At 40.7% G+C, this 12942-nt stretch overlaps 1 protein-coding gene across 2 annotated transcripts in view; it reads right to left on the reverse strand.

The window, feature by feature from the left end:
* The window catches only part of il1rapl2 (interleukin 1 receptor accessory protein-like 2), a 209901-nt gene that overhangs the window by 15361 nt on the left and 181598 nt on the right, over nt 1–12942 (reverse strand). For both annotated transcript variants that reach the window (XM_049718946.1, XM_049719029.1), the window contains exons 8-9: nt 11490–11622; nt 7206–7351 (exon numbers count right to left, since the gene is read on the reverse strand). In XM_049718946.1, coding sequence (XP_049574903.1) covers nt 7206–7351; nt 11490–11622 — 279 coding nt within the window. The remainder of the gene's footprint in view (nt 1–7205; nt 7352–11489; nt 11623–12942) is intronic.

Below are 12942 nucleotides of genomic sequence, written 5' to 3' on the forward strand. Positions count from 1 at the left end.
TACAAAGCCGAGCTGTGCGCGCGTGCGAGTGCGTGTGCGCATGTGTGTATGCAAAACACATAAAACATAGATGCATTCGGCAATTACCAACTGGGTGACTGGTAGAACGCACTCATAATTCAATCACACATAGTGTGTGAAATCAAGCTTTGATAATGTGTCCTAACTTTGCATAACATGTGCTTTATTTCGGCTGTCGTGTTGCGTTCCGACGCTCTGATATGACCTTGCTACGAGGCGTTGCACCAGGAGGCAAAGGAAACGGAGCTTGCTAAAAAAATAAATAAAAATCAGACCTCACTAAGCGTAATTGAATTGTTAAGAGCATCGCGTCTCTCTGCCTGACAAAAAGAGCCTCCTTACGGACTGTGCAGAATGAGCAGAGGAAAATCAGAGAGGTTATTTTGAAAGGCACCAAAAGGAGGAAGATGGATATTCAGCTGCAGAAAATGCAGCTGAATAGAGAGAGGATGAGAACAAGCCCTAAGACAATCACCAGCTGCAAATGACTGGACGGTTGAGAAGCAGTGAGTGAATGATCCGAACCTTTTCTTCAGTACCCCTGATCAGACAAGCACCCCTGCTCTCGCACAGACAATGCCGCAGCACTCTATCTTGCCTACCGTCCCCCCCCCCCCCCACACACACACACACACCCCTTGCTACACCAATCTGTTCCTCTCTCCTAACCAGGTGAGAAAAGAGCTGTGAAGCATCAAGGAAAAGAAGGCAGCAGGTCCAGACGGACCCGCTGCAGTTCGCCTACCAGCCTGGCATTGGAATAGAGCATGCTGTCATCTCCCTCCTCCACGGACCTCTTTCCCACCTGGGGAAGCATGGCTATACTCATGATCATGTTCTTCCATTTTCCAAGAGGCTAAATGGAGCACACAAGTGTTTTCTCTTCAACCTGGACTGGCGATGTTGAATGCCACCTCCAGAAGTTCTCTGATGACTCTCCCTCATCAAGAGTGAAGATGACAAACAGTAGAGAGAACTTACTCTCGAATTTGTGGGCTGAACAACCTACCCTTCATAGTGGGAGTTGTCTGTCAGGGCCTGAATTAGTCAGGTCCCAAAAAGTTGATGCTAAATTGTGTGTTCACTGTAACAGATTGTGTGCACTATTGGTGGGTGTGTTGCGTATGATCTACTCATATTTTACGCAGACGTAAAATGGTGGCAGCTAAAGTGCATGTTCAATCACAGATTGTGTCCACTGTTGGCCACAGGTGTAAAACTTGGTGCAGATTTGTGTATTTACAAGAAAAAAGTGGTAAGAAATTATTTACAAGTGCAAAATGAAGTTTGAAGTGATGGAATTGGAAGTGCTCGTGGAAGAGGCAAATGAACATAATGAGGTGCAGGAACAACAGGTCTGATATTTTTTCTTTTTTTATGAGGGACTAACTCGGAGAGATACTTACATTACACAAAGATCAACTCAAGCAGCTATTTTTGAAGTATGTATTGACACTTGTTGCTACTGCTTTAAATTCTTCTCCATCTGTAACTCGATAGCACCTGCCTGCATCGTCGAAGCTCTCCACTGTAGATGTCCGTCTTGCCCTAACAGCAGCATCTGACGCTGTGCTCTTGTGTACACACCGTGATAAATGCCTTGCATTCTGTGTTGTGGCTTTAGCTGAAGTGTTTCAAAAGGTCTGTTGTTGCCACGGCTCCTTACAATCAACTCAATGGACATCTTGGCTGTGTATCAAGCTGAAACAGCTCCACACATGACCCCATTATCTGGTGACTGACCTATAGAACATCGTGCTACTCCTCTTACACATTAGGAAAAAATATCTCTTAATAACCACATATTGATAGACAATATGTCAATAGTTCAGTGAATTTAAACTCTGTTCCTCTTAATGAAATACATTACCACCAATGACTGAAGTATCCAAAGCATTGATATTTTGATCTGAGAATCTATTTTATGGTAGAAAATTCTGGTAGTAGAGGTATCGATATTTCATTTTCATAACTGGTGAGTATTTGCAGCAGCATTCTGATCACAGCAATTATTTGCTGCCTTTAGACTAATACTGTGGAACTGCCAAACTATGACTGACATTGGTATGTCTGGCCATTAACTATGCTCAAAGGAAAAAAAAACAACTATCCTGAATGGTATTGATGTTCAGCAAGTCACATCATAAGGAAGGAAATGTAATTACAGAGCAAAGCATTTTACACAAGTAGTGTATTATTTGATGCAAAGCCTGAATCTCCCAGTTTTGTAAGTTTTTTATCCATCCATCCATCCATTATCAGAGCCACCTATGTCAAGGGAGGGGCACGGGAGGTGTTTTTATCATTGTTTTTTTTGTTTTTATGTTTTTCATTTAACACCATTGGTAAATATAGAACATTCTCTGGCAATGAGATTATGCCCCAAAACAGTCTAAAAAAACTCCTGCCTTTATGAAGCTTATCATGCATAATTTTTAATCTGTCAAGGGTTCAATTTTGTTGTTCTTCTGGTATTATTTTTATTATTACTATTTTGCCCTTGTCTTCTTTTCATCACACACAGCGCAAATGGTAAACACCAATGCAAGCAAAATCCATCAAAAATAAAAAATAAATTTGTCTATGTGGAGCTCCAGTTCTGCATCATGCTAATGCCCAAGAACACTCCTGACCACCCCCTCCACACACATGCACACACAAACACATTTTTATACACCCTCGTTATTACTCTGTTAAACAATTATGACCTACCCCCATGCCCCTCCACTGGAAAAGTGAGTCGGTGTGTTCTTACTGAGCACTTGCACAAGTGTGTCTTTGTGTGTGTGTGTGTGTGTATGTGTGTGTGTGTGTGTGCTTCCTGGAGTCTCTTGGGTGCTAGTTAAGTACACTAAGATAGATTTGATACCCAAGGCAAAAGACAGTAGGACGCGTTTTCAGTTCACTGCCTCCATCTCACTTTCATTTTTCTTTTGTTTTTTTTCTTCTCTTTTAGTGTATTTCCACACCTTCAGCTTGTGTATCTAATCAACTATTTCTTGTTCACGTCATTCTGTTTTCACTTTTGCTATGTGTATGTTTATTTTGATCAACCCATACCCCTGCACATTTCTATTCAATCGCACGTTTTTTCAGACCTGTTATCCAATGAAATTGAGGTAACAACGAATGCCCGCTCCTCTGCATCTTTATTTGTCTCTACTTTTCTCTGTCTCTTGCTTGTGGCCACAAATTCCACGAGGCGTGTCGTAAATGTTTTACAAAGGGAACTCTCATGCATTTTTCAGTTGACTCTCAAAAGTGGCAATGATGAGATCATGTTTTTCTTATCTTATATTCTCCGGTCATTCCAGGCATTATTTGCTTCGCTGTGCACTTCCTGGGCATCACCTGTCAGTCCAAGTTGTTTTTTGAAAATCTAATGTGGCATTCCCTTCCTTACAAGAGGGGGGGGGGGGGGGGTCGTTTTTATTTATAATCATACTACTATGAGTGTAATACTACTAGAACCACCACCAGTCCCACTACCAATATGTGACCATTTTTTTTCAGAAACGAGTTGGTGATGATAGCGTTGTCAGCGGTAATGACTTTGGTGTTGATGTGGTTCTGGATGTCATTGGCAAAACAGTAGTATAGCAGTTGAATGGAACGGTCCATCCATCCATATTCTGCTTTGTCCCCACGGGGGTCGCGGGCGTGCTGGAGCCTATCCCAGCCGTCATCGGGCAGTAGGTGGGGGACACCCTGAACTGGTTGCTAGCCAATCACAGGGCGGGCACACAGAGACGAACAACCATCCGCACTCGCACTCACACCTAGGGGCAATTTGGAGTGCTCAATCGGCCAACCAAACATGATTTTGGGATGTGGGAGGAAACTGGAGGAAACACCACGCGGACACAGGGAGAACATGCAAACTCCACACAGAGGTGGAATCGAACCCGCACCCTCCTAACTACAGTGTTTCACCGAGCCGCCCTGAATGGAACGGTCCCTCAGAAATTCTGTGGGGACGTGCTTCGGGAGTATGGGGTACCTAAAAACTGGGCTATTCGGTCTCTGTACGACCAATATCAGTTTGGTTCACATTGCTTGCAGTGAGTAGGACTCATTTCCAGTGAGGGCTGGATACGCTTTGATTCTGTTAAGTCAAGTCAAGTTTATTTGTATAACCCTAAATCACAAACAGTCTCAAAGGGCTTCACATAGACAAAATTTGACAATTATTCTCAAAGCATGTTCATAAGTATTATGGACAGAATTTTGTGGTGTAGTAAAGGCTTTGAGGGGGTCTGGTTAGATGCACTTAGTACTGCCTCTCTGCTTTTTCCAGGGCATATGCAATGGGTTCAAGGGCATAGCCAAAATCTTTTGTGACAGAACACTGCACTGAGGGGTGGCCATAGGTGCGCACGCACACCATTCATATATGTGAACACCCTCTGTAACCAAGAAGTCATTGTTTATCATAAAACCCATAGAAAAGGTTTCCCCAAAAATGCACACATAAATAGAACCTTGCACAGAACACTCATAACAAATAAGAACAAGTCTGAGTAAAATGCACTATTTTGTTGAGCTTAATTAAACATGTCATTTTCTTTGTGGTTGCTAAGATTTGGTGTAATATCAAATATGGCACTTTTAATTAGCCCTGTTCCACACCGAAATGATCTTGCCTGGATTTGAGTATTTTCTGGACTATAAGTCGCAGTTTTTACCTAGTTTGGCTGGGAGTGCTACTTATACTCTGGAGCAACTTGTGTGTGAAATTATTAACAAATTATTATATCATTTCACATGTTATTGTCACACTAAACCGCAGGCGGGCGCTCTAAGCCTGTGTTGATAATATCTGCAACTGACGATGAGTCTGACGTAAGCGACGTAGAAGAGGAAGCGCCTTATCTTCTACCTCCGGAGTTAGCGGAGTTGTTTAAAAGTGACACAAAGGATGAAGATTTCATTGGATTTAGTGATTTGGAGTGACAAGGATGGTTTGGTAAACTTGTTAGCATGTTATTTATGCTATAGTTATCTGAATAACTCTTAATATGTTATGTTAACATACCAGGCACATTCTCAGTTCGTTGTTTTATGTGTCATGTAACGTTAGCATACCGTACAAATATTCGGCCTGTTGTTGCCTCTATTTTATTTTAATTCTAAATTGCCTTTCAAGATGACTGTTCGTGGTGTTGGATTTTATCATATAAATTTCCCCCAAAAATGCGACTTACACTCCCGTGCGTCTTTTCCTTCTTTATTATGCATTTTGTGGCTGGTGAGATTTGTACTCCGGAGCGATTTATAATCCCGAAAATACGGTATTAATGAAAACAAATTCAAATAAAGTATTGACGCTTCTGTTTTTTTGCGAGTGCACGCATCGCTCGCTGGGTTCCATTGACTTGATTGAGAAGGTCTCCATGCAGCCGCACAGTTGAGCCTCGCTGCTACCTCGGCATGACTGCTGTGGCCCAAGCCTCGGAGATGGTGTCTTTGGGCGGCTGCCAGAGGGTTTCGGACAGTGTAGAATGCAAAGGACTATCGGTTGACTCGGAGAGGCAGCCAAATGAATGATACTCAGCTCTCTATTCAGTATGAATGAGCTCTGGTGGCGAGCTTTGCGTGAATGATCCTCAGCTCTCTATTCAGGATGAATGAGCGCTGGCGGCGAGCTTTGCGTGCCATGAAAGCTTCTGAGCATTTGATGGACTTTGCTTTGCTACATCGCCACATTATGCAACAGCAATTCTGAATTGCAGAAAAAACAGGGGCCTAGACTCCACACTTGTTAAATATTATGGCATAACCCAATCTACACGCTGCGAGTGTGAATTGTGCAGGGCAGGCTTCCACAGTTCAGTTGATCCCACCCTAATCCCTTAATTCAACACCATTACAGTACAGTCATCACTTGCTATCAAGGTTCACTTTTTGCTGCTTTGCTTCATGGCTGATTTTTTTTTTTTTTTTTTTTTACTTGTTTTACAGATTATTCACTATATCAGGGGAATTTGTTGTGATTGTTTTTCCTAATGGACTGTTACTGCCGAGCATTAAATGCCAGCCAGGAAAAAGGAGTGCATAAAAGACACGCAGAGAATGTCCAAAGTTTAAGAAGATAATTTTAGTTAGTAAAAGAAGATAAAGTGCAATGCGCCTACTATAAAGCACAACTGGCTTCTGTCACACAATTTAAGCCACTAATGTAAATAAACGCTGTTGCCAAATTAAAATAACATACTACGACTATTTACAAGGGCGGCTCGGTGGCGCACTGGGTAGCACGTCCGCCTCACAGTTAGGAGGGTGCGGGTTCGATTCCACCTCCAGCCCTCCCTGTGTGGAGTTTGCATGTTCTCCCCGGGCCCGCGTGGGTTTTCTCCGGGCACTCCGGTTTCCTCCCACATTCCAAAAAACATGCTTGGTAGGCCGATTGAAGACTCCAAATTGTCCCTAGGTGTGAGTGTGAGTGCGATTGGTTGTCTGTCGCTGTGTGCCCTGCGATTGGCTGGCAACCAGTTCAGGGTGTCCCCCGCCTACTGCCCGATGACGGCTGGGATAGGCTCCAGCACGCCCGCGACCCCCGTGGGGACTAAGCGGTTCAGAAAATGGATGGATGGACTATTTACAATTGTAATCCCTCCACCCGTAGAAGGATGCAGTTCCGAGAGCACTTTCAATGAATTTTGTGAACAAAGTGAACGCATGTACATATTTACACACAACCTACCATTTGCCCAACTCTACACTGTCACTTGCATTAAGCCATAGATAGGCACAGAAATTACAGTACTGTAGAATTCGAGGATGTGAGGCTGGCAAGCTCCAAGGGACAAAAATAACATACCTGCAAAAAAAATTTATTGATGTTGGAATGCTGATTCTTCAAGATTGTTCTGTACTCTAGTTTTGATGCTTCCGTAAGAGTTCCCCCAGCAGTGGATGTTGGTGTGGATTTGGCTCCACATCTCACCATTGTTGATACTGTTGTTCATTAGATTATAAACTAATTGATGCTAAATTAACAACATTTCTGCCGGTTGATGCCAAGCATTGTTAAATATTATGTCCCTCCATATCACATTGATTATGTTTCTGTGATGTGCAGATGTATATAGGTGCATTGGAGGGCTCTGTTTTAAGATAGTTTCTCAAGTTTTACAATAGATTATTGTGGAATAAATAGGGACAGCTGGGAAAGAGTTTTGTACCTTTCTTCAGCAGTATAGCACTCCCGCGGCGCCTCCCTATGTGGTTCTCCACATAGCAGGTGTAATTAGCCAGGTCAGTCTCCTCGATGGCGTCAAAAGTCAAGGACAGCTGGACTTCCTTCTCGCCTAAATGCTCCCTTAAAATCCTGGATAAGCAAAAATCGAAATTCTAAATTACTTTAAATGTTGACTGGAGAACATGGAAAATGTTTCTTTTGGTTTGTTTCTAATGTGGGAGAACAGGGTTGGAAATTACATGAAGGATACAAGGAATGAAAATATTCACTATGTGTAAAACTCAAGAAGAACGTATAAAGAACGAAGACAAATAGGCAACAGCGAGGACAAAAGAGGAAAAATGATATAAGAACATAGAAAGGAGTAAATGATGCATAGAGAAATGGAGTTGAGTTGAGTGCAGCAGAGTAGAGTGCATTAAAAAGTAGGCCAGATGGAGCAACTAGGCATGTGTAGAAAACAGTGCAGCAGGTGCAAAAACCTTCTGTCCTTATGGTGGGGTCAGATACTGCATAAGCCTGCAAGGAGGAACATGGCAGGAGGCAGACTGAACTGGCTCAAGGGTTGACCCATCTTTTGGAATTTGATTTAGGGTCAGGCTTAGTAGCTATTTCCACTGAAATCAAAGGCCACACAGACAGTGCTTGCTGAAAGAGCACATTTGGTCCAGGAGTTGACCCAAAGTCTCACACCGCTCACGGCATACCTTTCTTAATGGCTCTAGCAGCGGAAGCCAGATGCCTGAATAGGCCAATTGGGACTGTACCTGCCAGCTCCTAGCTCGTACGGATACTGCATTTGGACTGCTTTCGAATAACTACATGCAAGACTTGTACAGAAATCATGAAGCTACACACATCTTTAATACACCAGAATTTAATTAGATTTTTTTGGAGTGTAAAAGCAATTATGCATTATTGATTTGCAACTGCATTCGTTGATAGCATCTCTGCCAATTTTTTAAACAAAATAACGTACTCTTGACCAATATTAGTGCATTTACAGAAGTGTAGCTTCTGTCAGTGAAAATCTGAGCAATTCATTTTTGTGTAAAATGGTCAAGTAATCCAGAACCCCACTGGTGGCATTCTAAATTTAGTTGCAAAGAAAGACTGGTTTGACAACTCACCCTGTATAGATGTTCTTGTGATATAATATTGGCCATGTTTCATTGAGCTTTCATGAACAACTTTACACTTTTCTGGTATTGTCCATTGCAATCTATGCAAAAGACTCTATCTTGAAAACAAATTATTTCTTCATATTCTTCACACATTATCCTGGAATCTCTGCGCAACACCGCAAACAACTAACAAGAAATGCATAATGCACTCACTCTTTTGGGTTATGGATGCATGGCTACAACTGATAATACACACATGAGTGCCTTTTGTGTCATGCTGTGAGTGACCTTTTGTTTTAATTGGCTTCATACATCATTATTGAGACTCCTAAATGGATAGGAGATGGAGGTGAAGACCTTCACCTTGTCTCTCTGGGGAAGCCATTGTCGGTCAAACATTTGACCAATATTAACTAAGAAATTTGGTCTAAACATTTGTGAACCTCTGGCCTATATAACAATCTGATAGCAACAAACTCTGTCATCTACTATACTTTCCTAGAATGTCTGTGATGTGTGTTATCTTTTGATTACTGAGGATGCAAGAAGATATTTTTTACCCAAAACATGGGTTAATCAATACTGCTTGCAATTACTTCAAATTTTCAAAGTCAAGGTGGAAAGTCTTGTTTATAATATGTTGTGTGTGTCCTCACAAATCTTATTAATATTGTCCATGTGCAATATGAATTAAGCAGCAAAATCCATCTGTTTCAATCCATCTCAGAGGGCAGCCATTTTGCCACAACATCACAGTGCTTTAGGACTCAGGTCACGACTGAGACAGGCATGTTTAGACTAGTGAGGCCACATAAAACAATATTGTTAAGAAGATTTTTCACGTGACCTTGTCTGTAAGCACTAGTCTTTAAATTGAATCCCATTGAACTTGTGTAGCTGATAAAAAAATCCAATGTTTTTTTTTGGGGGTTTGCAATTGCATTTCAGTCGTTGCAACAGGTAATTAATTACTCAAGCTTTGAGATTAAGCCTGTTTGACACAGTCAATCAAAATACTCAAGCTTAGATAAAAGCTAGCGAAATGAACCAATTGTTAATTTGCATGACAGAGTTATTGAATTAAATGTGACTAGAAATCTATTTATATTTTAATTACATTTCTTTATCTTTTGTGTATTTCTTTCCTAAATAACCCATACATAAGACCTAGAGACTGTGCAAAAACCTGTGGAACAGTCATGGTCTTGATTGCTATGTGTCCAGCTACTTTACTGGCCTGCAAAATAACCACTCAGTAGAACTAATTCACAAAAATAGCCTTCTCTTTTGATATGGATAATAACATACCCACTTGATTGTAATCGAGACTCGTCTTAGGTTTAGTGTTTTCTGTGAGGCTTTCATTTGTGGTTTCATATGTGTAATGGAGCTCTCTCATATTAATTTAACAAAGTCAAATTTAAATAATAATCTGAGAAATTTCCTTTAGGCTTAATATTACAAATATAGTAGATGTGTAGTGTACTCAAATCTTTCAAGATAGAAACTATTGCTATATAGTTCCAGAGTCACAGTATTAGGGTCATACAGGTTCTTTAGGACAGACAATTTCCTTATTACAAACTCACCACAATGTTTCTGCCTCATCTATGTTGGCAATACACAGCAAGTGTGTGTATGTATGTGAGCGGAAGTGATATGAATAGACGTGTGTGTGTTTTACACCAGATTTAACTATTACTGGAACTACATTGTAGTAAAATCATCTGAACGAATTTATCATCATGAATCATAAAGCCTTACTTCATAAACCTTGAGTTTTGACAACAAATGGATCAATCAGCTGATATGCTTGGATAAGAAGCAAATTTGTTTGTCCTTGCAAGGCGAAGCAACAGTCAGTGTGTATATATTCAATTCAAAATATTGCACATGACTGAACATCGAGAATGCTGAGCTGCAAAAATTCAGAATTGCTGGACAGCACTGGACTGAATAACTTGAGGCCTTCTGTGCTGTTGGCAACAGTGCTCTATAAAAACTATATCATTTTGTTCTTCCTTGATTCAACAAATCCAACTCGTCAACTTGGATTACCATGTATATTCATTATCTGTGCATGGGTGTTGTAAGGGCAACAACTTCTGGTTATCAACAAATCCATACAATTATTGAAATGTAACCACTGCACACTGCTAACTAGTGTGACAGCAAGATTGGGGGACCTAAACAACACAGCAGGAATTTCTCTATTCAAATGTAATATGTCAGATTTGGAACACTAGATGATTGGATCATTTGTAGCCAGAGGACTAGATCAAGAGATGGAGAATTCATCAGGCAAAGGTTAATTAAATACCACAGGGCATGATTAGTTTCAAATTTAAATACTCATTCGGCTCTTTTCTTCACGACTATCATGAGGCAGAACACTTTCCTGGTTTAGTCGTGAATCCGTTTCCAAATATGATGACCTGGGTTTCAAACCCAGATTATGAAGTATGAAACGAGACACTGGAGTTAACCTTGACGAAAAATGTTAAAAAGAGTACTAGAAGTAATTTCATCGTGGTCAAAATGCATATCCTCATTACCACTGGGTTGATGAGAGTTGGGTGAAAACAAAATTGAAGAAGTATTTTGGTCACTAAATTACAATTTCATTAGGAAAGACTGGAATGGTGGTAGAGTGGTATAGGGAACTGAACGGATGATAGACAAATGCAAGTCCACCTCAATAAACTGTAAACTTGAATCATTTTATAGATATGTGTAACTGTGGCGTGCTCATGAAACAAATTTCACCACACCCAGATGTGTGTGTGACGATCATTGGGACTTGACTTTTGACTTTAGGGACCAGGCACTGACAGAAAAGGTCTGTGAGTAATAAAAGAAGCTGTTTGGATGGATGGATGGGTGGATGGATGGATGGATGGATGGATGGATGGATGGATGGATGGATGGATGGATGGATGGATGGATGGATGGATGGATGGATGGATGGATGGAAAAAAGGAAGGAAGGAAGGAAGGAAGGAAGGAAGGAAGGAAGGAAGGAAGGAAGGAAGGAAGGAAGGAAGGAAGATTCAGGTACTTATCAGCGCTTATTTCTTATCAAGCTCCAAAACAAGTAAATCTACCGGAAAAACAGTAAAAAGGTGGGATAATGGTTGCAATTACCTGACATCACTTTCTTTAATGTGTCCAGCAAGTTCTTCAACAAACTTCTCTCCTTTCATCCAGTAGATGATAGGTCTGCGGTTTTCCCCACTATAGCCAAAAAATGCCTTGCAGTCCAGACTGAGAGGCAAACCTGCAACACAAAACACAATGTTATCACGACGCAAATAAACCCTAGAAACACAAATGTGCGCAAAGGATGAGACGGAGGAACAGGACCAAATTACTCTTCTGGCTCTGCTATTAAAGTATTAACCCCAGTTGCCTGAACACAACAGAATGACAGTTTGGAACCAGAGAGGATTTGATTCATTATTAACAATTAAACATTAACATTATTAAATTAATGTTTTATTATTGAACAAACTTCAGCCAGTTTGAGATGTGGTAGACTTTGACAAGTTCATATTTGTGAAATAAGCGGACAAGCATGATTGAGTTGAAGGTGGCATGTCTCTGGTATGTATTTTTATTCATCACTTCACTTTGGAATGCATCATTCTATCGGCTGTCAAAGGAAAAAAGGCAGCAGCCTTGGATGAGTGCAGCCTGAAGAAAGCTATTTTGACAAATAAGGGATAAATAAGAACAAAGAACATCCATTAAATAGACTAAATGAAAATGGAGCGAGACAGTATCAAGTTCAACTTCAAAGCTATAACGTAGTATATAGAAGAACCTGAAAAATTGAAAGGCCTCAACCAGCCTCTGCCTTCTGAAAGTCAAAATATCCAGAGTTTTAGATGTATAAAGAGATTTAAGATTAGATTTAAGATTTATTAAATCTGTGTATCTATCAATCTACCCCATTCATCCATAGTATGTACACACACGCACGCACGCACGCACGCACGCACGCACGCACGCACGCACGCACGCACGCACGCACGCACGCACACACACACACACACACACACACACACACACAGACACTCTCTCTCTCTCTCTCTCTCTCTCTCTCTCTCTCTCTCTCTACCGTTCAAAAGTTTGGGGTAACTTATAAATGACTATTGGAGCGGCAAACGTTTTAATTCAATATGTACAACGGTGCATAAAGGTCCATTTCCAACAACTGTCTCTCCAGTGTGTTCTAATGGTCAATTGAGTTTGCTAATTGTGTTAGAAGGCTAATGGATGATTAGAAAACCGTTGAAAAGCCTCGGACAATTCCATTAGTTTTCATGGAAAACACTAAATTGTGTGACTCCAAACATTTTAGCACATATATATACGTGTGTATATATATATATGCTACTCGAATGCTCATTGGTTGAATTGAATATATTGAATTTTACCCGAAAGAATAAAGAGGCTTGTTTTGGTTTGGGATGAGACTGCATCTTGAAGCACATTTTACTATATTGCAAACTGACACATAACATTGTCACGAGAGATAATGTTTTATGAACACAATATAATGTTGTATCAATATCCTTTTTTTTCCTTACCCTAA

This window comes from Syngnathus scovelli, chromosome 1 (genome assembly GCF_024217435.2).
Source record: "Syngnathus scovelli strain Florida chromosome 1, RoL_Ssco_1.2, whole genome shotgun sequence".
Lineage (NCBI taxonomy): Eukaryota > Metazoa > Chordata > Actinopteri > Syngnathiformes > Syngnathidae > Syngnathus > Syngnathus scovelli.